Consider the following 27,441-nt stretch of genomic DNA (forward strand, 5'->3'; position numbering starts at 1 on the left):
AACACTGGGTACTCTAGCAACTTAGATGCAATCAATTCCTAGTAATTCCTCCAAACAGGGCCGTGATTCTAAAACCTTTTCACATCCCACAACTTCCAGAATCATCCCATGCACAAACAAGTCTCTCAGTTAGTCTCTTAGACAGTCACTATCGACGTCAATCAATTGGATTCAGTCTGAACTGGAGCATCCTAATATTTTAAGCCATGTCTAAGTAGCTAGAGAATGTGGAACTCTGGAAGCAAGATGACCTCATCATATATCCACAACTCACCACCACTTTGAAACTGACGTCAGAAGCCCGAAGCCTCAGTGTCTATGCCCTCCCAGTGCTCCTCTATCAGCCCGAGGTGCTGGCCTCCAATCTGCCATATGCCGTCTGAACTGATTTTTTCCCCAAAAGCAGAAGAGGAAACTCTGCCTGAGACCAAAAATATAGGAGAGACTTTTCTATAAGTCAATCAATCACTGGAGAGAGAATCAAAAAGGTCGTAACCAAAATTAAAATTTTCAGCCATGCTTAGGAATTAGGAAGTACCCATTCTCCATAGCAGAGACAGAACATACGCACCTCGGTAAGTCTTTTCTATCCTTCCTGGTTTCATTTTATTACTTTCTTGACACTTGCAGTATTGACTATTTATAAGCTAAAATACCCATTTACTACTTTTGGCTTTGACTTTTTATCCTAGATATTCCCCCTTATTATTCATTTTTCTCGAAACTTCAATCAATAATCTTATTTAACGCATGTTCAAGAACCTACTTGACATAGATGCATTAGCCAGACTTACTGGTCCTTACTGGCACCAGAGCAAAGATTCCAGATTTTCTGTCTACAAACAATCCCTGAGAAAACGATGATATGAAGACAGTAAGTGCACTAAAGTCAGCTTGCAGAAAAGCACAAGGAGCCAGAAATGAATTATCACCAATTGCAAAAAGGAATAAACTAGTCAAAGCACTAAAATTTAATGAAGAGATAATTTTTTAAAGTAGGTAAAATTGAAAAGTTACATATAACATTATTACAGATTTTAAATTATCCATATTCTTCCCCATAAAATTTCTCAAATGCAGTTAAAAACACACACATACAAAACCAAGCAATTAAAAATCCTCTGAAGCATGTAACTGTGATTAGCTGCTACTCTCAGCAATATAAAAATACTTTCACCACAATTACATTCCAGCCTGTAATGTAATTCAAAACAAACAAGTCAGACATTGCTCAAATGGCAGAACCAACAAATACAGATGCTTTGCATCAAGGAAATGAATCCACTGAAGAAATGCAGCAGGGGCCTGGGAGCTGGGCTTCTGGTGGAACGGTGAGGCCCCCTTCTGGGCAGACGCAGCGAACCCCAGCAGGGCTCTGCTAGGCTGTTCTTTCATCAGCGTCAACCTTTCCTTACTGCAGCCAAAAAGCTGAGTATCTGGGACTTGCTCCTCCAGAGACCCTCTCCAGGGTTGCGTGCACATTTCTAAATTTTAGATTTTAATTCTAAATCTGGACTTTCATAAAAAAAGATAACAATCTGATTTCAGATTAAACGAACCATTCTATTTAATTGTGCAACCGGAAGTCCCAACCACAAATGCCACGTCCATCCCATTTACCCTGCTCTTTTTCTTGTTGTCATAATTCTTAACACCTTCTAAAATACTATATAACCTATGAGGCGTGTGATCTGTCTCCCACTGCTAAAATAACAGGTCCACGTTTTGTTCACGGATTCGACAAATAAATGGAGACTGGCATAGTATAGATGCTCAATAATAAAGAAGGAATTGTCTCATTTATGCTTTTATCTTTTATTTTTAAGAAAATATTCACCTTCATCTTCAAAGAAGGCATAAGTATGGTTTTATTATAGCAATATGCTATGATTTAAAAATGATGTTTTAAAAGTATGCATTTTCTGTAACTGTTTTATAAAAGCAAAAACAAAAACAAAAACTACCTGTCCCAAGGAGCACACATAGTCTAGATGTACATAACTCCTGTACAAATTCCAAGGAAGTCACGGGCCCTCAACCCCTGGGAGAACAGAGTGGCTATAAAGAATAAGGATCCGATTCTAAAAAGCCAGGCTTAAAGCAGGTGTCCACGGTGTGGCCACTCCAGTCCGGACAGATGCCAGCTAACTGGGTCTGGATGCATATTCGCTGAAATGAGCACTTTCCTGGCCTGGGCACAATGATCTTGGCAAGAAGATTATGCACTGCTTACTAATTTCTAAAACCTCAATCTTTATTTTTCCCCCTTCTTCAAATGTTCCTTAAGCTTATGGAAAAGCTAATCATTGTTAACAATTGAGAGACTTTTAGAAAGTGGTAATGTGTTCCCTCAACAGAGCAAATAGTGAGAGATGATTTTCTCAGGAGTTAAGGACATATGTAAACATGATTCAACGATGTCAACAGCTTTCAGTCCAAGAATATCATCGAGGGGGATCAGCCTTCCAACAGAACAAGTTCAAGGTTTCTGACATTCCTTTTTCCGAACTTTTGATTTGGGTGCTGTGGAAAGAATAGAAAGAAAAAGAGAAAATGAAGAGGTAGGCCCTTGTTGAGTCTCTACACAGTGATTTGTCTTTAGTGAGGTTCCGTTATGTACAGCAGGGGAAACTGACCATTTGGATTTTCCTGTTTGTAGAAGGTCTTTAACATTTCCACTGCTTCCTCGGCCCGATATCCGGGAATGCACTGATGAAATGAAAAAACTGAGAATGAATATCAGCCTATGAAAACGTGGCCCATATCCCATAAACACAGCCATGTAGACATAATTACATAAACTTATTTCAGATGACATTAATACACTTTGGGGATAGCAGTAACGCGGGTAAGGAAGTACATGACCAAAAAAACAGATGTACGGACTCAAACATCTCTCAAATCAACTATTATTTCTCAGTCAAGTACTATTGAAGTTACTAGCTCTGTGATCTCTGTGGTATAAACTCCGTGCCCCCGCTTCCTCGTGTGTAAAATGTAGGTAATGATAGCACTTACCTCAGAGGGATTTCATGAAGATTAAATAAGATTCCACAGAGTAACACCTGTTACATACCTGGCACATCATAAGTGTTTGTCAAGCATGAGCTATTTTTATCCACTGTTATTTACTAATGGCCCATCTTGGGGTCGAGAGGTTAGGCCCATGTGAGGGTCCGTGCCTGGCATGGAGTCGGCTTGAGATTCTCCCTCTGCCCGTCCCACTTGTGCTCTCTCTCTCAAATAAATAAATGAATCTTTTCTAAAAAAGTGTTCAGTTTGATCTATCTTTGGTATCTAACTAGAGAGAAGAGGTCGATAGGTGAAAGAATAAAAAACGGTGATAGTGGTAAAGAGTGAAATTACAGAAATACCACATGAAGATGGAATCTGAACTTGCCTTAAAGATAGCAAGTATTCGGGGCGTCTGCTGGATCAGCTGGTTAGGTGTCTTTTTTTTTCTTTTTTAAAGATTTTATTTATTTATTTGACAAAGAGAGACAGCGAGAGAAGGAACACAAGCAGGGGGAGTGGGAGAGGGAGAAGCAGGCTTCCCGCCGAGCAGGGACGCCAATGCGGGGCTCGATTCCAGGAAGCTGGGATCATGCCCTGAGCCGAAGGCAGATGCTTAATGGCTGAGCCACCCCAGCACCCCAGGTATCTGACTCTTGATTGCTGCACAGGTCATGATCTCGGGGTCATGAGATTGAGCCCTGAGATGGGCTCCCACTGGGCATTGAGCCTACCTAAGATTCTCTCTCTCTCCCTATCCCTCCCTCCCCCCAACTCACCCATCAGCGCATGTGCTCTCGAAAATAAATAAAAATTAAAAATTAAAAAATAGCAGATATTTAAAGACACTAAGCAGAGCATTTCAGGGAAAGAGTAAGAAGCTTGGGCTATGTGAGGAAACCAGCTAATGGGGGGTAGAGGGCCTATTGACACAGAAGTAGATAAAATGAGGTCGATACATACAGGGCTTCGAAGGCGTGCCACCGAAGTTTGGACTTTATATGTTGCATCCTTCTGAGGTGCATGAAATGATAAAATAGAGATGCCAGGGAGGCACATCTGGAAGGAGCCACAGGAAGGGAAGCAGGTAATGAACACAAGCATAAGGGCCTGGCCAGTGTGGTCCGCAGCGCAGAATGAAACTCCCTTTCTCTTGTGCCTTCAATCAGCTCTTCCCTGGGCCTATAAAGCCTGCATAAACCGTCCCCATTAAAAGAAATAACCTTTTGGAATTCAATGTTTTTAGATTGTACATATAAGTGAGACAATATGGTATTTGTCTTTCTCTGACTTATTTCACTTGGCTTAGTGCCCTCAAGGTCCATCCACATTGTCCCAAATGGCAGAATTTCCTTTTTTATGGCTGAATAGTCTATTGCATATATATAATGAAATATATACATAAAACATTGCCTTTATAGAAGCAGAGAGCAGAATGGTAGTTGCCAGGGGTGGAGGGGTGGGGGGTTGGGAGGAATGAAGAGACAGCTGACCCAAGGACACAAACTTGCAGTTATAAGGTAAGTTCTGAGGATCTAAGGTACAGCGTGGTGACTACAGTTAACAATACTATATGGTGTACTTGAAAACTGTTAAGAGAGTAGAGCTGAAATGTTCTCACCATAACAACAAAATGGTAATTACGTGAGGTGAATGGTGTGTTAGCTAACTTTATTGTGGTAAACATTTCATAATCTATACGTCTATCAAATCACCACATTTTTTTTTAAAGATTTTACTTATTTATTTGACAGAGAGAGACAGCCAGCGAGAGAGGGAACACAGACAGGGGGAGTGGGAGAGGAAGAAGCAGGCTCCTAGTGGAGAAGCCTGATGGTGGGGCTCAATCCCAGAACGCTGGGATCACGCCCTGAGCCGAAGGCAGATGCTTAACGACTGCGCCACCCAGGCGCCCCCAAATCACCACATTGTATACCTTAAACTTAACACAATGTTATATGTCAATTATATCTCAGTAAAGCTGGAGGGGGAAAAAAATCCCAATAACCTTCCTTCCATTCTGCCCCTCAGGCAAGCCGCTACCCTGCTGGCCCCTGAGAACATTCCAGACTCCTGGCTGTTGCTTGTGTGGCTCTCATTTCCTCTTCAACCTTAGCCTCGCTGGCTCGTGCTTCCAGATATCCCAAGGGCCCCTACCGACCAAAACACTGGTGCCCTTTCCAACCTCCTCAAGTCTCTGCGGTTGTGGAGACTACTGATCATTCTCGCTTCTTTTTAGAGCTCTCTCCTCCCTAGGCTTCTTAGTTCTCACAACCTTCTCAGATCATTCTGACCATGGGGGATCAGTCCCCTTCTCCTCGTGCCACATGAAGTGTTCATCTCCTCAGAGCTCCCGCCTCTCCTCATGCTCTTGGGAACACCAACCAGCACAAAGCACTCTCCTCTCCTATGAGATTAGACCAATGGCTCTCCACCTTGGCTGCTCAGTGTAATCATCTGGGAACTCTGTGGGATTATGACTGAACGCCTCTAAGTTAGAATCCCACCCAGGTGGGAGATAAGATAGCAACATGGAGCCTCGGATAGCCGTACCCCTGCAGTCCCAGCCCAAGGCTGCCTATGTGACCCCCCACACCCCTAGAGTCCCATCTGTACAGGGTCTGGTATGGTGAGCCCCTCTCTTAGGAAACAGGGCAAAGCCGTAAAGGGGCCTGTCCTCTCACCCATCACCAATGAATGTTCATAGGAAACTTGCTTCTGGGTGAAGGGTTTCCCATGCAGCAGAGCAGCTCCCTCCCTGCCATCTATTGCAAGTCACCCCTGGACACAAGGGTCTGTGAAAAACAAATAAAACTAAAAAAGAAGAAAAAATCCTAATATTCTCTTCCACCCTCTCGTCTTCTTATCCAGTTGGTCTGGGGTGGGGACCTCCCAGAGTCACACCTAAAAGCTCTGTAATATGCAGTCTGGGATGAAACCCACCGAGTTACAGATGGAGAAGGAAACTGCATCACTCTATAATACCAGGACAATATTTTCAATTATCCATTATAGCTACAAATTTGTGTCTGTAATAAAAAGCACACATTCTTATTAAAATAAACTTTTAAAAATGGACCAGATATGTATTATACAGTTGAAAAGAATAATTCTGTAGGTCTCCTCTATGAGCTTAATGCTGCTTATAATATAGCATTAAAGGACTCTAGAATTGCACAATACAAAAACAGCATCCCACCTCCCACAAACCCTCCCACCCAACCCAGCCCAATAAAGGAAGAAAACACAGGATCCAGAAACCTAAGGTATCAATGTTTTCTTTAGAATCTCAAAACACTTTTAAAAAAATCCCATAATTTGGCTTCAAACCTGGAGATATGGCTTCAAACAATGGTCATTCATTTTCCTGGAGCCAATCTGGTCAAGCACACACACCACAAACAAACTTATCCTTCGGTTCAGCCAGATCAACTCTGCAGAGACGTGTAGGAGAGAACTGTTTACGCACCCAATGTCACTGATGTATTGGAGAGAAATTTTCTATCCATGTCTGATATCCAAGGGCACATCTTTGTTCTGCCCAGAAGCTTTGAGAAATTCTTTGGCTCTTCCTTATAAACGAAGTACAATCAGCAATTCACTTGCAAAGAGTTATGTAAGCAAAATTTGCGCTACTGATATGTGATTGGAAAAATTAAATTACTTTGCAGATTTTTTTAATGGTCAAGCTGACTGTATTGTTTACTCGCCATCATTTTATTACAATTTCTTTTCTGATACGATGTTAAAAGTCATCTATTCTGAAATGTACAGAAGTTGTTAGGAAAGCTAATGTTCATCTGGGAAAACTCAAAATAGAATGTTTTCCAAAACTTGTTCTCAGTGGGATTCAGCCAAATTTAGCCCTTCATAGGTACTCAGTATTCTCCTAAGAATATCTGAGGCCTTTGAAGTTAACCACCCACCATTTCCAGCATTTATTAAATCTTTTCTTTTTAAAACATAATATTTCAGGATTAACCTTAGAGAGAAAAAAACAATCAAACCAGTTTCTGAAAAATGCTATGTGTCTAGTCAAATTCTGAAATATCAATTCCTAACGTTTATAGCCTTAAATATAAAAACTTGGAGACAGGTAGCAAGATTAAAGGGAAAGTAAACTTTTTAAGAGAAGATGAAAGCAATCTGAATTCTTGGGTTGGGGGGAAATTTCAATATTGAAAAGGCAGGGGGAAAATAATGAAAATACAGGTATTCATTGCTAGACACCAAAAATAATACATAGAACAGGGATGCCAGGGTGGCTCAGTCGGTTCAGCATCTGGCCCTTGGTTTCGGCTCAGGTCATGATCTCAGGGTCCTGAGATTGAGACCCGTGTAGCGCTCTACCCTCTGTGCGGAGTCCGCTTGTCTCTCTCCCTCTGCTCTTCCCCCCACAATCTCTCTCTCTGTGTCTCTCATAAATACGTATAAAATCTTTTTTAAAAATGTAAAAAAAACACAAAAACTAGTATATAGCAACAAAGCAAAAACGATCGGCTTTGTGCAAAAATATTGTGTGTGCACTGTAAACAGCATCTACCGTCACTGACAGAGGCCAAGCTTCACACAAGCGTGGAACAGCATGGAGCTGGGGAAAAATGTCAACAGTGACAGCATCTCCAAACATACCTGATGGCGTTGGTGAAGACTGTCAGGAGATAACTGGGAAGGCCATGGCCTCTCCTTCTGGAGAGAGTCTGCTAATTAAGAGGGCCAAGCACTCACCTGGAAATGATAACTGTCGTCTTCTACTGAGGCATACATGAACTTGACAAGAGGTCCCAGAGTCTGCCTGGTTCCAGCATGGCTTTTTGGTATACTGACCACGCGTGAACTATTCCCAACCCCATAAAGAGATCAAAGTAATTAGCAAGAAAAAGCACAAACGGGTCACATTACCTTAAATGGTCTCCCGGTATTTGGTAAATCAGCAGAGGCAATATTTAGAACAGAGCCACAACCGCCAAATCGTTCGTTCTGACAGCCATAGACAACCAGTGGGATTTATGAGAAAGAATTAAGGTCCTGAAGAGAGTGCACAGCTCAGTGTGAAGAGTGACAAAACCAGGCCATCCAGGACAAACAAGCTCAGGCTACTTTTAAAAACAGTTAAGATGGGGCGCCTGGGTGGCACAGCGGTTAAGCGTCTGCCTTCGGCTCAGGGCGTGATCCTGACGTGACCGGATCGAGCCCCACATCAGGCTCTTCCGCTGTGAGCCTGCTTCTTCCTCTCCCACTCCCCCTGCTGTGTTCCCTCTCTCGCTGGCTGTCTCTATCTCCGTCAAATAAATAAAATCTTTAAAAAATAAAATAAAATAAAATAAAATAAAATAAAATAAAATAAAATAAAATAAAATAAAATAAAAACAGTTAAGCTTAGGTTTAGGCTTAAAAATTACATAATCCTGTTACACAAAAGAAGAGGTTTAAAGGATTTAGAGATTAACATCTCACTAATGCAAATAATGAAAACTGAATACACGGTTGCTGAATGTTCACAGTTTGGTGTTCTCTCTTGTCTTTCCTAACTCACTTTCTTTTGGGTCATTAGAGAATTGGAGCCAGAAAGGAAGTAGGAATTTAATCCAGGGATTTCCACCTTTTAAAAATAGAATTGTCCCCTAATCTTTTGCCAAATAAAATAGAACCCATGCCCCAATATAAAGCAGACTGAAGATGAGCCACCCTGTCAGGCAGGATGGGGAGAGAGTTCTAAGTTGACCAGAACTCCCCTCTTTACAAAGCAGAGACTGTACATGTTATACTCAAAACCTTCTGTTATTTTTAAAGTGATAAAAATTTTCACACATACATAGCAAAATAATACATAAAAAATTAGCAAGTATGAAACTGAGTTTTTGAACAAGCAAATAATTTTTTAAAGATCTTAGAGATGAACTTACTATAACACTTAGTATTTGTGTCACTTACTCTATGAAAGACACAATTGAAAGAGCTGTAACTTTCTCAATTTCCCATTTATTTATAATTAAAATATCATAAGTGACTTGTTTTTTTACCTTATATTTACTTTTGACTTAAAATTTTTCATACATTGTAATAGGTATTTGTCACAAAAATAAACATATAAAGAAAGAAAAATTTTAAAACACCTATAATCTATTATTCAAAGGTGCATATTCTTCAGACCTTTTCCCTGCACACAATTTTATAATCTACTTTAATTTGTGACTTATCCTTACTTAAGTTTGTTAGCTCTTAGCTTTTCTTTTTCTAGTTTATTTGGTTAATAATTTTACATCTATTGATATAAAATGAAGAAATCTTATGATTTAAAAATCATTTCTAAAAATTTTTCAGCCAAGGGGTACAATATTTTATAACTAGTTTCATAAATCTGTTTTCACGTACTAGAAAGCAGGTTACATGTCTGGCCATTTTCAAGGTTACAGGAAGGGCACACGACATTAACTCATGAAGTCAAAGGATACTCATCAGGCGGAGAGCAGCCGCACACATAATACATGGCTCCACGGTGACATATAGCACAGTGTGTTCAAATACTTCAGAAGGACTCTTGCCACTTCGATGACACCAATCTAGGGCCTGATCGATGGCCACCATTTCTGCATGTCGAGTAGCCTGAAAAGACAGAGGTGCCTGCATCAACATGTAACTATTTTGCAAACACTCAAACATAAATACCAAAAAAATGGGCCTAATGTGTCTGCCAACATTTTAATGAATAAAGGTTTTGGGATGCTCTTAGCACTTTGCAGCGTATTTCCCAGTTCAAGTCCCATAACCTCACCATCAAAAGACACCTAACAGATGTCGTGAGAATTATGCTATATTTTTAGTTAAGTACCTCAGAACCTCAAGGGATGCCCTTTCAATTAAACCGCCATAGAGAATGTAAGTCGGAGGGGGGAGTCTATAGGGTTTGCGAATATTCGAGGGGAAGCCTGAAGTCTTCATAAGCATGTGCTCCATTTTCAGATGTTTCAAGGCTATCCCTCACTTCACTCTAAGCAAATCTGTATTTAGTTAGTGGAATGTCATCACTTACATTTTCTTTGGGATGAGATTTTATATTCTGGCAGACTCTAGAGAAAAGCAGAGATTTGGTATCAGTCTCAGATACCTCGTGGGTAGCATAGAATATAGGAGAAATCACACAGCATTTGGAAATAACCATACTTAAGTTTGAATCCTGACTGTAACATAAGTAATTATGTGGCCCTGGGCAAGTTACATAACTTCTCTAAGCCTTGGTTCCCCCATATGTAAAAAGGGGGTTCACTGGCATCTATACCTCATAAAATACTGAATTACAAGAAGCATATGCAGTGTGCTATCTATGTGCTCTGCTATGTAATAATTATTAATGATATTCAGGATAATCACATTTATCAATAAGCTTATGCTGATTGCTAACTATGTACAAGCCACGGTGCTAAATCTTATGTGAGATTACAAAGTATGTCTTCAGCAAGTATAAAGTCTGCTTGGGGCAAACAGAAAGGTGCTCATTAACCTGTGATACAGTGTGTGAGAGATGCTGGCACAGTGGCCCGAGGTGCCATAGAAGCTAGAGGCAGGTGGAAGCAATGCTGGTCCAGAATTATGATCTCAGAGCTTTAAGGTACTTTAGTGAACAGATTCCCAAAGCTGCCTGCATACCAGAACTGACTGGGGAGCTTAAAAAAAATTTTCCCCAATTCAGGGGCTTTTTAACAATCAGATTCAGAATTACTGAATCAAATACCCCAGAATTCTCAATAAGTAAGTAACTGTTGAACTGAATCCCTGCAATCAACCTCTCTTTTTTAGAAAATCTAGGGTGGTGTGGTATCCTGGAAGCAAGTGAAGAAAGTGTTCTTTGTTTTGGGTGTTTTTTTTTTTTTTTTTTTTTTAAGATTTACTTATTTATTTGAGAAAGAGAGCATGGGAGAGCAGGGGGAGGGCAGACAGAGAGGGAGAAGACTCTCCGCTGAGCGCAGAGCCAGATGCAGGGCTCGATCCCAGGACCCTGAGATCATGACCTGAGCCAAAATCAAGAGTCGGCTGCTTAACTTACTGAGCCACCCTGGCGCCCCTCAACCTCTCGTTTAGTGTTGAAGAACCACAAGCTAATTTAGGACATGTTAAAAACACACAGCGGGAGAGGTGATGGTAGTGATGAGGGTGGTGGTAGTATCAGAGCCAAAAGTAGGACTCAGGTTTCCTCATTTGGGGTCAAGAGTCTTTCTACAGAGTTTTATAGGGTGATATTCTATAGGATACGCAAACCAAAATAAATGCAGTTTAATTTCAAGATACAGAAGAAACCCAGGTCATTGGGGGTTTAGATGGATGACATCAGGGCATTCAAAGTTCTGATATTAAAGATATCATACCAAACCACAAAATATACAAAATAGGGAGATTTAATTATTTAAATTATTTTAAAATACTGAATTCTACTCCCCAACAAGTATCTGTATATTCACTAATTGCTATGTTATGGTTATCACTTATCTCACAAATGTTTTGTTATCCAAGTAATAATTTCTTTGTGAATCTGGGTTCCCAGTTTGCATCTGTTTTCTTTTTTCTTTTTTTTTAATAATATTTTTTTTATTATATTATTTTAGTTACCATACAGTACATCCCTGGTTTTTGATGCAAAGTTCCATGATTCATTAGTTGCGTATAACACCCAGTGCACCATGCAATACGTGCCCTCCTTACTACCCATCTGTTTTCTTTTTGATAGATGTGATGGATAAACATTAAATGCCCCATAGCACCGGGACCAGCATCAGCTTGTTCTCTGGTTCCCATGAGCAAAAGATAAGATCAAAGTCTGTGCGAGTGGTGTTACGGTTATAAGCTGTGAGTCCAGATAGTATTTCTGATAATCATAAAACTGGATACTTCATTTATACTTACCGTGACACACTGTTGTGATACCAAGAAGTGTTGCCTTAATTCATGAACTTCTCAACATAACCACAATAATATAAAGGCACATAAACTATTAATGTGTAATACCAGGGTACCTGAGTGGCTTAGATGGTCATGATCTCAGGGTCATAAGACTGAGCCCTGCATTAGGCTCTGTACTGGGTGTGGAGCCTGCTTAAGATTCTCTCTCTCCCTCTTTCCACCACACTCATGCATGTGTGCTCTCTCTCCCTCTCTCTAAAAAAATAAATAAAAATTTAAAAAAATAATAAAGCGTGATACCACATGTAGGTATAGAGACAGCGGGTGCTAGAGACTTTATTCCATTGAATTATCTAATATACAAACAGTTTCCTTTATACAATCCTTTAATACCTCCAAAGATACAAACTGAAGGTGATTTTTTAATTTACCAGGAGGAAAACATTATTTAAAGGTACTAAAGAATGTGATATGAGCTAAATTGTTGTGTTTTGTAAAGTGGAATTTTGCTATATTAGATTTGCTTAAGATGGAGATTAGATACATTTCTTCAATACTGACACTCCAATGTAATAAAATCCCTTCTTGAATTTCACTCAAGTGCTAAAGTAAAACTCCATGAAACAGAAAATTAGCCCCAAAGATTGTATTGCTTTATTAAATTTTTCTGAATTTTCCAAATTTTAAAAAACCAACATGGATCACTTTTATAATCAGAGAGGAAGGCATTCAAAAAAAAGAAATGTTAAGGGAAACTACCCTTCCCTTGATACCTACAGGTCTCAACACAGACCCACCTTCTCGCCAACTGTGATAAAATTCAGTACACTCCTACCTTTACTGCTGTATGTTTGCAATTAAACTATTCAATCGACATACATTTTTGGTTTGATTCACTTCATTTCGTCCCTTCCCCACAACTTCATTGTTGTAGACCATAAGGCAGCCAACAGGAACTTCAATATTTTCTAGGGCTTCCTTGGCCTAAAAGACAAAGTGGAAAATTTAATATGTAATGTTCAATACTTGAAAAGATTACGGGAAAGAAATGGATGCAGCATAAGCACACATATATAAACACTGGAACAAATATAGCTGAGCTTTCCCTTCCCTCAAGTATAGTTCAGTACTTAGTGCCTTTGTTCTCTGTTATATCCATATTAAGAGAGACTCAGGAACAAACTCCCTTCACAGGTTCTGAGCCCCTGATTTTTTTCTTCTCATTGGAAGCAGAAGTGAGCAAAAGGCTGTAATTTACTCTTGTCCTTACGGTGGCAGGGTCTGTACAACTTTTCAGAGATCACATACATAGTTGCAAAGGAAATGAATAAATAACATGCATAAATACTTTATTGAACTCCTTTCCTTGTTGAAATTCAACTTGCTTAAGGACGCCTGGGTGGCTCAGTTGGTTAAGTGTCTGCCTTCGGCTCAGGTCATGATCCCAAGGTCCTAGGATCTAGTCCCGTATCAGGCTCCTTCCTCGGCGGGGAGCCTGCTTCTCCCTCTGCCTCTGCCGCTCCCCCTGCTTGTGTGCATGTGCTCTCTCTCTCTCTCTCTCTCTTTCTCCCTTTGACAAAAAAGTAAATAAAATCTTAAAAAAAAAAAAAAAGAAATTCTACTTGCTTAATTTTTTTGTTTCACTAAATATTATAGAAGATACCCTCTAGAGTTCCAACAGCATAAAGGTAACCAGACTGGATGTCTCTCTCAGCTATTTCTGCTTTGACACAAGAAAAGCTTTGGAGCACTCTATGTTAAAATGGTACAACCACTTTGGAGAGCACTTGGAAATTTCTTTAAAAAGTAAACACACATATAGCCTATGAACAAATTCTAATCCTAAGTATTTATTTAAGAGAAGGGAATATATGTCCACAAAAAAAAAAATTTGCAAAAGAATGTTCATAACAGCTTGATTCATAATAGCCCAAATCTGGAAACAGCACAGGTGTTCACCAACAAAAGAATGGATAAGCAAACTGTGGCACAGTCACACGATGGAATACTACTCAGCAATGAAAAGGAACAAGCTAGAGATACACACAACATGGGTGAATCTCAGACATGCTGAGTAAAAGACGTCAAACACAAACATACACACTGTATCACTCCCTTCAGGTTTAGTACTAGAACAGACAAAACTAAACACGATGATAGCAATTTCTTCCTGGAAGGCCATGTGTATACTGATAGGAAAGGGACACAAGGAACTTTTCCAGGGTGGTCAAAACTCTACCTTGAAAGGGGTGTGGGTTACACAGATGTTTGCATCTGTCGAAACTGAATGAACAACAGATTTAAGACCTGTGTATTTCATTGTATGTAAAGTACACCTCAACTGAAAAATACAAATTAGAAAAAATAAGCTTGAGAATATTTCCACCACCACCATCCTGGAAAGGGCAAACCACTGGTCATACTTGCAAAGCCTCCCCCATCAGAGGCTGTCAACTTTTCTTCCAGCTCTGTCGCTGACTGAACCAGAGCAGTTGAGGCCCAAGATAGTTAAAGAATACTTCTTTGGGCAGAGAACAAAAGCAAGCAGGTTATAGCTGCATACTCCCTGATCCTGTTGCTGAGAGAACAAAGGAAGAACACAACCCTTGAACTAGGGTATAATCATTTCCATCTCACTACAGTCAAGAAAATCCAAGTATGGCTGTTTTTAGAAAGGCACAGCATTTCTTATTTTGACGGGCCTGAAGATGCTCTGGAAGACGAGATTACAAATTAAGTGTAGGTATTCAGACAGTATAAGGCATATTCAGTGTAAAGTCGAAGACATTGCTTTAGACCGCACTGTCCCCTATTCCCGGCTATACTTTAGAGTAGCAGTAACTTCCTATCAGGCGGCTAACATGGGTTGCTTAGCCACTTCAACCATGCTCAACTGGCACTTAACTTGTCCTTGGGTCAATAAAGGTAAAGGAGAGGCACACAGCAGAGTGGTAGCAAACTGTTTCTCTCTCCTTCCTCCTTAGGGTGGTAGGACAGAGCTAGGACCTGCACAGAGGTAGGGAGAGAGCTGCTGAAGCAGTAAGACTGCATTCTTCTGAACTGGGTCAGGAACCACCCACAGGCTAATTCTTTCCAGTTCTGTAACAATGGTTAAAGCATGCCAGGTTATACAAAGTTCAAAAGTCTGAAGAGTTCCAAGGTTTGGTGAATATATACAAGTAAATATACAAATGCATCATTGGCTACTGGAGAAAGGAGTCAGGAGGAGGACTGACAGCTAGTGAGGATGGCGATGCTACGCACCCGTGCAGTTAAGGCAATCAGCACGTGAAAAATGGTATCACTGGAGTACACAGAAGCCCAAGTACACACAAGAGAGAAATCATTTACTCATCCAACAAATATTTGTTGAAGATCTTGAGATAGGGAAATTATCCTGGATTATTTAGGTGGCCCTAAATGCAATCACAAGTGTCCTAATAAAAGAGGCAGAAAATGAGATTTGAAGACATTACGCTGTTGGCTTTGAAGACGGAGGAAGAAGCCATGAGTCAAGCAAAGAATATTGCTCCAGAAGCTGGAAAAGGTGAGGAAACATATTTTCCTCTAGAACCCTCAGAGGGTACCCTGCTAACAGATTGGGTTTGGCTCAATGAAATGAATTTCAAACACCTGGCATCCAGAGCTGTAAGAGAATAAACTTGTGTTGTTTTAAGCCATTGAGTCTGTAGTAGTTTGTTACAGAAGCCATAGGAAACTCATACACTGTTAAGAAGAAGAAAAGACAAGCTAAAACTGGAAGAAAATATTTGCAAACCACATATCCAACAAAGGTCTACTATCAAGACTATATAAAGAACTCTCAAGTTCAGGGGCGCCTGGGTGGCACAGCGGTTAAGCGTCTGCCTTCGGCTCAGGGCGCGATCCCGGTGTTGTGGGATCGAGCCCCACATCAGGCTCCTCCACTGTGAGCCTGCTTCTTCCTCTCCTACTCCCCCTGCTTGTGTTCCCTCTCTCGCTGGCTGTCTCTATCTCTGTCGAATAAATAAATAAAATCTTAAAAAAAAAAAAAACTCTCAAGTTCAACAGCAAAAAAAAACCCCAAAAACAATCCCACTAGAGAATGGGCAAAAGATATTAACAAACACTTCACCAAAGAGGGCATACAGACGGCAAATAAGTACCTGTAAAGATATTCATATCATTAGCCATTAGGGAAATGCAAATTATAATCACAATGGAGTTACCACTACACACCATCAGAATGGCTAAAATAAAAAGTAAAAACACCAAATGCTGGTGAGGCTGAAGAAAAACAGGATCACTTATACACTGCTGGTAGGGCTGAAAAATGGTACAGCCACTCTGGAAACTAGTTTGGCGGTTTCTCAAAAAGCAAGACATGCAGTTAACATATAACCTAGCAACTGCACTCTCAGGCATTCTCCCAAGAAACCGAAAGCTGATGGTCATACAGCACATAAATTCATATACAGACACAAATGTTCATAGGCGTTTTATTCAGAATAGGCAAAAACTGGAAATGATCCAAATGTCTTTCAAAGGATGAACAGCTGAACTGTGGCACATCCACCCCATAGAACACTACACAGCAAGAAAAGGAATAGACTCCTGATTCACTCAACACTTGGATGGACCTCAAGGAAATCATGCTGAATGAAAAAACCAACCCCCAAAAGGTTCCATATTCACATAAAAAACATTCCTGAATGCACAATTACAGCTACAAAGAACTAATTCGTACCTGCCAGGGCTTAAGGGGTGGAGAGGGAATGGTGGCTCTAACAGGCAGCATGAAGACTTGTGGCAATTGAGCAGTTCTGGTGGTGGTTCAGCAAAACTAAACATGTGATAAAATTGCATAGAACTACACACACGTGTGCATACAAAGCTGATTAAATCGGACTAAGCTCTACAGTTGGCGTCAATGTCATTCTCCTGGTTTTGATTATTGCACAACAGTTACGAAAGACCTTACCACAGAGGAAGGCTGGGTGAAGGGTACATGAGCCTTCCCTAATATACTTTTTTTTGGCAACTTCTGTGAATCTATAATTATTTCAAAAGGAAAAGTTTAAAAAATAATAATAAAGGTGGAGTAAACAAGAAATATCTTGTAATGGAGATTAAGAAGAAATTCCTAGTCAGGTAGGAGAAAAACCGGAGTATCTGCTGTTAGGAAAGATCCCCCCAAAAAATAAATAAATAAAAAATAAATAGGCCAAGAAAATAGAGTCAGTGACACAGACGCAATTTTGGTGGAAATGGTGGAAATGAAAACCAGTGGCTTGAAGAGTGACCAAACTACAGGTTAGATTTCTAGCTTCTAACTATTACCACAGACTGTTATGTCTACATAACAAACGTTCTGATTCGGAGCTTGCAGATCCTAAGAGCTTACAACTTACGGAAAAACTTATTTTGACCCAGGACTATTTAAGCACTTTATCAGTATTAACGAATTTCGTTTACCACCCAATGAGATGGAGTCAGTGAGCTTCCCCAGCTTACAGATGAGTAAATGGAGACATGGCCAAGTTAGGGGATTTGCTCGTGTGAGAGGCTGGGGCCAGAATCCAGGCAATCTGCCCCAGAAATTCATTTCTTCAACAGTATTTACGGAACACCAACGAGGTGCAGGTTCCTGGCCACTCCGTCTCAAATTTCTACTCTGGTCAACACTGATCAGCTACTTTATCACCTTTTAGGTTTAAAACAGGCCTACTTCAAGGGACAAAAGAGAAGGAAAACTTAAAAGAGTGAGACCCAGAAAGTTTAAGGCTAAAAAACTGCAAGAGAAGAAACAAATGAGGGGGCCATGCGACAAAGATTTTCTGTAAAACTATCTCCTGAAGAATTCTGTGTGTGGCTGTGTAGCAATCTCAAGCACGTACAAGAGAACTCAAGACCCAGTGAAGGAGGAGAAGTGTCAGAGGACAGGGAGAACCCGTGTAGCCCAGTGGGGTTCCAAGTCTTGACTTAGGTCACCTGCAAGCAAGTCTGGCAGCTTCTCACTCCACACAGGCCCCCAGGTGGCTGCGCATGTGCCTTTCCTTCTTTCTTTCAGATTTTCTCCTTTTCCTTCCAGCAAATGTATCTCCTTTATTCCATGTCCCACCTCTCAAGATTATCTTTCCACTTACTTACAGTAACTTGCTTTTTTTGTGAAAAGCCTTCAACTGCTGTCCAAAATAGAGAGAAAACATGAGTGGTGAGAGTACTTAAAAGTGCAAATCAGGTTATTGATGAGGAATATCCCAGCCCACCATGCTGAGGGGGAGTGGCTAAGCAGTTGGGAATGGTGGGTTAGGGAAGAGGTGGTGAGAAGAATCCCAAAACCCCACGGAAATGGGTTTAGGTGAAATGCTGTTCGATAAAATACATATTTGTTTTGCTGTCAAAGTCAAAATACAGTTAAACTAATTAAATAATTAACATAATTTTCAATCCATCCCATCTCATAGTTTCCAACTCTCAAAAGCATAATGAAAAATTTCTTTAAGATGACCCATATCTTAAAAAAAAAGACCCATATCTTTACCATGTTAACTAATTATTTGGGTGTGTTCTCCTCTAGTCTTTGATTAAAAAAAAACTCAACAGTTTAAAAAAAACAACCGCTTTAATTTATTGAACATAATGTGCCAGGGACTTTACAAACACGATCTCTTTTAATCTATACAACCGTGTGACGTATATACTATATAACTGTTTTACAAAAGAGGCGTCTGTGGCTGAAAGGTTAAGAACCTGTCAAGGTTAGCTGGCTGTCAGTAGCCATCCTAGGTTTGAACATATGCCTGTCTAACCTCTAAATGTACGTGTATAGTATAAAATAATTTGTAGTCTGCTTGCTTAATGTTAGATATCACATGTAGCTGTGATAGTTAATGTCATGTTTGTACCTAATATCCATAACCATTTTGATAGCAGCACATTATTCAACACACTAATATACCATAATTTAACTATTTCCCTTCATCAGAAGTTTGAAATACTTCCTAGTTTTCCTTGTTATATTTAACACTGAAATGACAATGATTGCTTTTTATCTTTCTAAACTATTTTCTTAAGAAAAAACGCCAGAGAATTATATTACTATGTCAAATTATAGGAACATTTTATTTGAGGCTGTTAATTATATTATGCCAGGTTGCCTTCCAAAAATGTTATACCTATTGGACTATTAGGGTTGTACTGTTTTTTGCACAGACCCACTTGTTTTAGATAACATTTTAAAAAAATAGATTTTAAGCTTTCTCAAAAACTATTTTCCTTTCTTTTATAATTCAGGCTTATGTCTGTAGATTAAAATCATAGACTAGGATGGAAATTTTCTAGTGCAACACCTGTATTTTAACCAGTAAGACCCAGATATTATATGATTTGGCTGGTCCAATCAGAGCCAGACATTCATTCTACTTACCCGTATTGGCCATATAAATATGTCTACTCCGCACAGATGCTGTGAAGACGCTAGTATCCTCCCTACTACACGTATACTGCATATTTCACTTTCAAATTCCTCAGAAGTGAACAGATTTGGCATTAGCTATGCTTCTTGTCTAATCTTAAACTCTTCTCAGAAGTACATCGTACACCTTGCATTACTTCAACAATCTTCTAAGTAGTTCAAGATTTGAAGTTTCTGTAGTGGGGAGGGAATGACTGAGCAAAGCACAGGATTTATGACAAGCACGTTTTCCCCTCTCTTTAAAACCTGGAAGAACATGTATAGGCCCAAACCAAAATACAAGTACTAAGTAAGGGCCTCCTTGATCCTATGTAGGAATAGATAAACCAGGTAATCACATCCCCTAGGCGTTTATAATCCAATTAATAGGGGCACCTGGGTGGCTCAATCAATTAAGCATCTGACTTTGGCTCAGGTCATGATCCCTGGGTCCTGGGATGGAGACCCACGTAGGGCTCTCTGCTCAGCACGGAGCCTGCTTCTCCCTCTCCCCCTGCTTGTGCTCTCTCTCTGTCAAATAAATAAACAAATCTTTAAAAATATATAATCCAATTAAGGGACAAACATGTCAAGGCCAGAGAGATCTGAGAAACTACCTGGATTTCAACCATCTCATTTTATAGGGTAGGAAGGGAAAGGGCTGGCGGGGGGGGGGGGGGACTTGCCCAAGGTCACAGCAAAACGTAGTAAAAGGACTTAAGTGTTTAGTCCAGAAGTCTAGAGAACAGTGCAGAGATAGGCGGAGGAAATGTTCCAATATATTATGACCAAAAGATGCTTAAAGGAAAATAAAGACCCAAAATATGAAAGGATGAAAAAAGAAATCACAGCTCTGCTACATGAGTGGGAAAGCCCAATGACTGATTAAAGTTAGCTGTTTTCAAAAACACTAGTAAGTCCTCCATGGTAGCATCTCTGAAAATTTCATCTAAGCAAGCTCCACACATAAATACTTTGGGGAGAGAGCTCCTGAAGCAAATGAAAATAAACAGAAGAGCCCCAAAATTCTGACTTCCCAGCATTCAGGCATCATCTGCCCGCCAGATCTCTCACCCATGGAAGGATACGAATGCAGCTTATTCAAAGATAGTTTAGACTCTGTGTGTATATATTAGCCTCCTCACTATTTAGAAAGAAGCCGCCCAGCATAGGACATTATTACAATGATTTGGGAAAGGGAGAGTGAGATTTTGATATCACATGATATCTCCAACTTAGAGGATTTAGTAATATAAAAGAGGTTCAGGACAAACAAATCCATACAAGTTACAAATTAATTTTTAAATGTATATGTGAACAGTAATTAAAGTATCAGAATGCTACGTATCTTGTAAGTTTATTGGAGGAAATAAATTATGAAGTAAGCTCAAAGAATGGGTCCTAAAATCAAGTTAGTGGATCAGGACCAGCGTTTTTTTCAAAAACCGAGAAAGAGCTTTCTGTGCTCGCGCTCCTGGCAGTGGCGGCAGGCGCGCCCTGGACCTGGAGAGCGATGCGGCGGGTTCGTAGGCCTGGATGGACCTGAGGCAGAAATGCTCTGCCGGCAACCGCATCATCCACACCAAGGCTCACGCATCCCGCAGACGAAAGGGGGCGAGGTTGACGAGGTGACAGGCAAGCAAGTTCAAAGGCCAGTTTACACCAAGCTATTTGTGGGGCCATTCGCAGGATGCGTGAGTCAGAAGACCCCATCCTCCGACTGGCTAAGACCAACAACATTGTTTCAAAGAACTTCTGAATGGAGAGGCTCACAGATGTGCAATATTTGTCATAAATACATAGCACCCCCCCCATCCAAGAAAAGAGAAATACCAGGAAAACTGTACAAAGGAAGGTTAACTACTGTTCTGTGAAACTTTTCAGTTATAGCTATATGTGTATTTACTGGGTTGTAATATAAAATAGACTTTTTCACTGTAAGTCACTTTCCAAAAAGTATGAGAAACAAGTTTAAAAGGACATTATGTAAGCAGAAACAAATGGATAGACGCTATAATGTATCATGGCTTAGAGAAAAATATTTGGCTGTAATAGTGAATGAATGCAGGGGGAAACAGCATGAAAGTGAACAGAGAGAGATATATACCAAAATCAGTTTCGGTGCTGAATTCCCAATGCCAAGCATAGTGTGCTCAGTAAACATCTATGGAGTGAATGAATACATAATTATGGAATTAATTAACTATAGGAGACCAGAGGCCACTAAGGATAGGACGAATATAATCAAAACCACGTACAAAAAAAAAATTCCTTTTACAGCAGCTTTAGAGGAATGTAAAGCTGAAGAGCATTTGACATACACATGTGTGTGCTGGTGCATATGTTTGTATACATATACATAAATATGTCAAACACACTCTTATCCCTATTAAAGGGCTCACTGGCACACAGAAGTATGGGTAAACCTTGGATTACACACAAATCTGATTAGAGTCCTTCTTAGCAATCCTCAAGGGAGCAAAGGGAGTTTAAAGGCCAGACGGCAGGAGGATATATGAATGAATGGTAGGATCTGGCTGTCCAGGGATTTGTTTTTATCCTGATCTTTCAGACACATCCTCAGCGTCCTTTCTCCTACTAGATAGGTTCGAGAGGTCATAAATACAGAATAATGTGACTTTCCGGATTTGCGAGTGTGTCCCCCGGGAAAGAAGGGGACGCAGCACGTTACGTGCCAGCAGCAGCTGAATGAGGATGTTTGGCTCAGACGTGCCGGTGAAAAAAGAAATGACTTCTGTATTTGCCCTCTTCCTTCCCCTACAGCACTGTGAGAATGGGCTAAAGAAAATTTCAGGACAGTAAAGCCAGCTGTCTGCCCAGAAAATGTGACCGCCATCGAGATTATGGTGGCGAGAAAGCACGCCCAGGGCGTTTGCTCAAATGCTCGGGTCGAGAAGACAGCTAAAAAAAATCTCCCACCCGCGGCAGCCGCCTCCTGGGCTCCTCACCATCTGCATCGCTTCCTCCATCCACTTTTTGGTCTCCTCCGCGGTCACCGAGCACACGCCGCCGCCAGTAGCCGGCGTGGACGCAGCCTTCGCCTCCATGCTGCACCCGGGCCGCGGCGCTGAGCGCCAGAGGCTGGGGCGGCAGAGGAGCGCGGGTAGCGGAACGCGGCGATTGCCGGCCACCGTTTCCAGGGAAGTCGAACGGCGATGCACTCGGGAGCGAATTCTGGACGGACCGCAGAAAGCGCAGCTGCTCCGCTGTAGTCCACGCCCCCTTCCCGCCCCGGTGACAGTCTCTGCGGAAAGTCGCGTTTGTGATTTCTGGAGAGCGCCCGCGGGACGACTGCGGTCCTGGCTGGCCGTTTGGGCCAAGCGACGAGGAAACGGTTTCCTGGCGAACTGCCCACCTCACCCCGCGCCCCTAGGCAGCCCTTACCTTCAGGGCCTGAAGATGCTGAGATCTATGTGGAATTTTCTAAAACGTCATAAAAAGAAATGCATCTTCCTGGGCACAGTCCTCGGAGGTGGGTGACAGCGTTCTCCGAAAGGGACTTTGGGAGCAAGGGGAGGAAGAGAGGTGACTGTTTTCTAAAATAGAGGCCGAGCGATCATGGTCCCGGATATGTAGAGGAGACTCGTTCATCCGTCGGCCGGGGTGCAGGGTGACAAACCTCTAAGGTTCTTCACACCTCTGCAGTTGTGTAATTGTGTCTTTTGTCCTGACACTGCCGCCTACTCTCTTTCTCTCCTATCCTTTCTTCTCACGGACCTTGGGAGAAGCCGCCACAATTAAGTTTCTGTTTCAAGATGCCATTCTCTTAACACGTATTTTTAAGTTGTTGTTTTCCTTTGAGATCCATCGTTTGTGTTGGCACTCTCGCTAATTTATTTGGCTTTCATCCTTCTCAGAAGTTTTTTATTATTCTAGGAGAACCTAAAGCCTGCAGTTCCAGTGTTGTTTAAAGTTTATTTGATTTTTTTAAAACAGCACACAGGTAGACTAAAGGACTGGAAGATACACACTAGACAAAGAAACACAAATCAGTATTTTAGTTCTGTTTCTGCTCCTTTAGAATACAAATTATGCAGTAAGAAGGTGTTTGGAAGATGTTGTGTAATCTTCCTCAGGATCTTCAAGGTTAAGATCAATGCCCATCTGTCTGGCTGACATAACTGAGTCAGCTGAGGCTGAGAAGACATTTAGAAACAGGATAATCTTGAGAGCCTTTGCCTCGTATGGTGGTCATGTCATAATATGCAGGGATTTGAAGGAGAGAATGAAAAGCTTTGTGAGATAGAAGGAAATGTAGGAATGTTAAGAGGGAATTTTTAGCATTTTTTTTTTGAGAAATATTATCACTAACTACGTGTTTTGGTTACAGAAGTACTTAAAAAACAAGAACAGAAGTTTTCTAAAGAATTTGGTTGCTTTTCTCTTACTATTAGATTATATTCTATTGCCCCCAAACAGTTTGAAATTAACAATACTTTTGGCATCAGTAACTCAGATCTGTTGATTCTGGAAAATTTGAGATCAGCTTATTGATGAGATAAGGCGAGTCTTCCTCATCTCTGATAGCTTTCACAAATCAGTACATTTTTATGTGACTTTTTACAGCCTTCTTCGAGAAATCCTTTACAAATAAATTTTCCAGTATCTTCAGCCACTGGCAGCTAATGTACAGATCTCCCTCAACTTGCAATGGGGTTACGACCCAGTAAACGTATAGTCAGTTGAAAATATCATAAGTCAAAAGTACATTTAATGTTAGCTAACCTACCAAACATCAGAGCTTAGCCTAGCCTACCTAAAATGTGCTAGAAACACTTACTGTAGCCTACAGTTGGGCAAAATCATCTAACACAGTTTTTGTTATAGTGTTAGTATCTCCTGTAATCTATTGAATACTGTACTGAAAGTGAAAAACAGAATGGTTGAATGATTACAGAATCATTGTAAGAGTTGTTTACTCTCAGTGATTTCGTGGCTGACTGGGAGCTGGGGCTCACTGCCACTGCCCAGCATCACAAAAGTATTGTAGTGCGTATTTGCTAGCCCAGCAAAAGATCAAAATTTAAAGTATAGATTCTACTGAATGTTTAATACTTTTGCATCATCATAAAGTAAAAATTTGTATAATTCGGGGTCTATCTATATATTTCAGTTATGCTAAGACTACTAAGTCCATTTTATTTGTAGTAGTTAAAGATATACATATGATGGAAGAAGTATAAATAAAATATTTTTTGCCTCTACTGAAGGAAGGAAAATAATCTCTCTTTAGCAATCTCAGAATATCATATCCCTTCACATTTATGTAACAACTTAATGGTAGATTAGAGATAATCGTAGGCAAAGCAAAAAGTATACTTAAGACATAGTTACAGATTTTTTCAAAAATCTTTTGAGGGCTTTATAATTACAGATTAAGAGAAATAAGAAAGGAAAAAAAATTCCGAGGGACAGAAAGAGAAAATAATTCTAGTGTTTTATATCTTACTATAACATGTTACATTTCAGTTAATCTAAGACATTTATCCAGTGCCTATAGTGTTTAAGGTAATATGATTGGAAATACAAGAGTTACAGATTTTTAATAGTAATAGCTACCATTTATTGGGTGCCCAACGGGCACTGTGCTAACCTCTTCTATTCAGTGGGCTGGACAACAAGAGTAGTTACTGTTATTTATATTCAAAAATGTGAGTACTAGAGTCCTAAGAATTGAACAAACTTGCTGAGGATCTCAGAGTTAATAATAAGGAAACTAGAATTCAAACCAGGTGTGTTAGATTCTGAAGCACTTTCTCTTTGCACACTATACCGTTCTGCCTTCATGGACTTTATGGTCTGACAGGAATGAAAAACAAGTGTCTTAGTCCACTAGGGCTGCTGCAGTAAAATACCACAGACTGGGTGACTGTAAACAACAGAAATTTATTTCTCTCAATTCTAGAGGCTGGATCAGTGTGCCAGCAAAGTTAGGTGAGAGTCTGCTTCCGGGTTGCAGACTTTTTGTATCATCACATGGCAAAAAGGGTAGGGTCTCTCTGAAGTCCCTTTTATAAGAACACTAATCCCATTCATGAAGGCTCCACTCTCGTGACTTAAGCACCTCCCAAAGACCTCACCTCCTAATATCATCAGGCATTAGGATTTCAACATGTGAATTTTGGGGGGACACAAACATTCTGATCATAACAAGTCCACAAATAATTAAAATACAAAGCAATAAGATAGCTGAGGGGGGATGGTTTCAAACTCTTATTGAAATTATTAACCTAGTAATAGTCTAGTAAAATAGTTGTATTGCAGGGATTTTCATCCAAGAAAGGAAGACAACTAAAAGATAGTTTGGAAAAACTGAATTTATAATGTGGAAAGACTAGAAGATATTTTGCTTTACCGACAATGTTCTGAAAGGGAACCCCAAAACATTTTACATTGATTTGCGGGGGGGCAGGGGGAGGATTGTTTTTGTTTTTTGTTTTTAGATAGCTCAAGGGTGGGGACAGAGAGCGGAAGAGAGTGGGAGAGAGAATCTCAAGCCGAGTCTGAGCTGAATATGCAGACCAACGCAGGGCTTGATCTTAAAACCCTGAGATCATGACCTGAGCTGAAACCAAGAGTTGGACATTTAACAGTCTGAGCCACCCAGGCATCCCCATTTTTTGAGGTATTTAGTGATTGTTTCCATTATTCATAAATAAAGTCAGAGCTACAGAAGAAATTTTAAAGCACCTTATAATCTCAGCCTTTTATTTTATGGATGAAAAAGATTAGATGTAGAGAGTGGAAGAGGCTTGCTCAAAGTTACCTACCTAGATGGTGCCACAACCATCAATATCTCTTGTCTTCAGGTCAGATTCAGGCGCCAGCCGAGCACGTAGATGATCCTGAATCCCATATTTAGCTAATGAATGCTCTGCCTTCGTACTTATTTTCCTAGGGAAGAAAAAAATTAGAATTTATTAATTTTAGGAATGAGGGCTTGGCTAAATTTAATTTTGTATAGTAACTTACTTCAGTCTAAGTCAAAAAAAATAATGGGTTGTGGGATTTTAGCCTAATTTGATGTATTAGTTTGCTAGTGTTTCCATAACGAAGTACTACAAACTGAATGGCTTAAGCAGCAGAAATGTATTGTCTCATTGTTCTGGGAGTCCAGAAATCCAAGATCAGTGTGTTGGCAGGATTTGTTCCTTCTGAGGGCTGTAAGAGAAGGATCTAAAGTAGGCCCCTCTCCTCAGTTTGTAGATGGTTATCTCCTCCGTGTCTTTACATCATCTTCCTCCTACATCTGTCTGTGTCCAGATTGCCTCTTACCAGAATACCAGTCATGTTGGATTAGAGCCCACCCTAATGACCTAATGACCTCCTTTTAACTTGATTACCTCTATAAAAACCGTGGCTCCGGATGTGGAGAAAGGGGTACCCTTTTACACTGTTGGTGGGAATGCAAGTTGGTACAGCCACTGTGGAAAACAGTGTGGAGGTCCCTCAAAAAGTTAAAAATAGAGTTACCCTATGATCCAGCAATTGCACTACTGGGTATTTACCCCAAAGATACAGACGTAGTGAAGAGAAGGGGCATATGCACCCCAATGTTCATAGCAGCATTGTCCACAATAGCTAAATTGTGGAAGGAGCCAAGATGCCCTTCAGCAGGCGAATGGATAAAGATGTGGTCCATATATACAATGGAATATTACTCAGCCATCAGAAAGAACGATTACCCAACATTTGCAGCAACATAGACGGGACTGGAGATTATGCTAAGTAAAATAAGTCAAGCAGAGAAAGACAATTATATGGTTTCACTCATTTATGGAACATAAGAAATAGCAGGGAAATCCGGTAGGAGAAGGAAGGGAAGAATGAAGGGGGTTAAACAAAAGGAGGAATGAACCACAGAGACTATGGACTCTGGGAAACTGAGGGCTTCGGGGGGGGGGATTGGGATAGGCTGGTGATGGGCATTAAAGGGCACATATTGCATGGAGCACTGGGTGTTTTAAGCAAACAATGAATCATGGAACACTACATCAAAAAAGAAAAAAAAAAAGACCCTATCTCCAAATAAGGTAACATTCTGAATTAGGGAGACTTCAGCATATGAATGGGGGAGG

At 40.4% G+C, this 27,441-nt stretch overlaps 2 protein-coding genes across 10 annotated transcripts in view; one reads left to right on the plus strand and one right to left on the minus strand.

Moving 5' to 3' along the window:
- Positions 1–948: 948 nt before the first annotated feature.
- Positions 949–22,512, minus strand: ADAT2 (adenosine deaminase tRNA specific 2). 9 transcript variants are annotated; one of them, XR_004628161.1, is made up of 7 exons: positions 22,312–22,509; positions 12,787–12,891; positions 9,468–9,618; positions 6,343–8,021; positions 5,956–6,041; positions 2,637–2,709; positions 2,459–2,523 (listed from the first exon to the last, which is right to left on the minus strand). XR_004628161.1 is itself a non-coding variant. In XM_002912648.4 (6 exons), the coding sequence occupies exons 1-6, from the start codon at positions 22,408–22,410 to the stop codon at positions 2,480–2,482; spliced, it is 579 nt and encodes a 192-aa protein (XP_002912694.1). In that variant the 5' UTR covers positions 22,411–22,506; the 3' UTR covers positions 949–2,479. The 9 variants fall into 9 exon arrangements, 2 of the variants coding, with proteins under 2 accessions (XP_002912694.1, XP_034525112.1); XR_004628165.1 differs by lacking the exon at positions 5,956–6,041 and having other exon boundaries at positions 2,465–2,523; positions 6,343–6,446; positions 7,915–8,021; positions 22,312–22,512; XM_002912648.4 differs by lacking the exon at positions 5,956–6,041 and having other exon boundaries at positions 949–2,523; positions 7,915–8,021; positions 22,312–22,506.
- A 34-nt stretch (positions 22,513–22,546) lies between these two features.
- PEX3 (peroxisomal biogenesis factor 3) overlaps positions 22,547–27,441 on the plus strand; it is a 32,720-nt gene continuing 27,825 nt past the window's right edge. The window contains exon 1 of the mRNA XM_002912630.4: positions 22,547–22,835. Coding sequence (XP_002912676.3) covers positions 22,763–22,835 — 73 coding nt within the window. The 5' untranslated portion in view covers positions 22,547–22,762. The remainder of the gene's footprint in view (positions 22,836–27,441) is intronic.

This window comes from Ailuropoda melanoleuca, chromosome 10 (genome assembly GCF_002007445.2).
Source record: "Ailuropoda melanoleuca isolate Jingjing chromosome 10, ASM200744v2, whole genome shotgun sequence".
NCBI lineage: Eukaryota > Metazoa > Chordata > Mammalia > Carnivora > Ursidae > Ailuropoda > Ailuropoda melanoleuca.

Bases quoted from the DNA above. Each gene is read 5' to 3' on its own strand.
- ADAT2 (XM_002912648.4), bottom strand. From the start codon at position 22,410: ATGGAGGCGAAGGCTGCGTCCACGCCGGCTACTGGCGGCGGCGTGTGC. The intron at 9,619-12,786 runs GTATGTCGATTG...CTGTCTTTTCAG, and splicing joins AAGTGAATCAAACCAAAAAT to GCTACTCGACATGCAGAAAT. The intron at 8,022-9,467 runs GTATCCTTTGAC...ATTCTTTCTCAT, and splicing joins GGCTGCTCTCCGCCTGATGA to AAATCCCACTGGTTGTCTAT.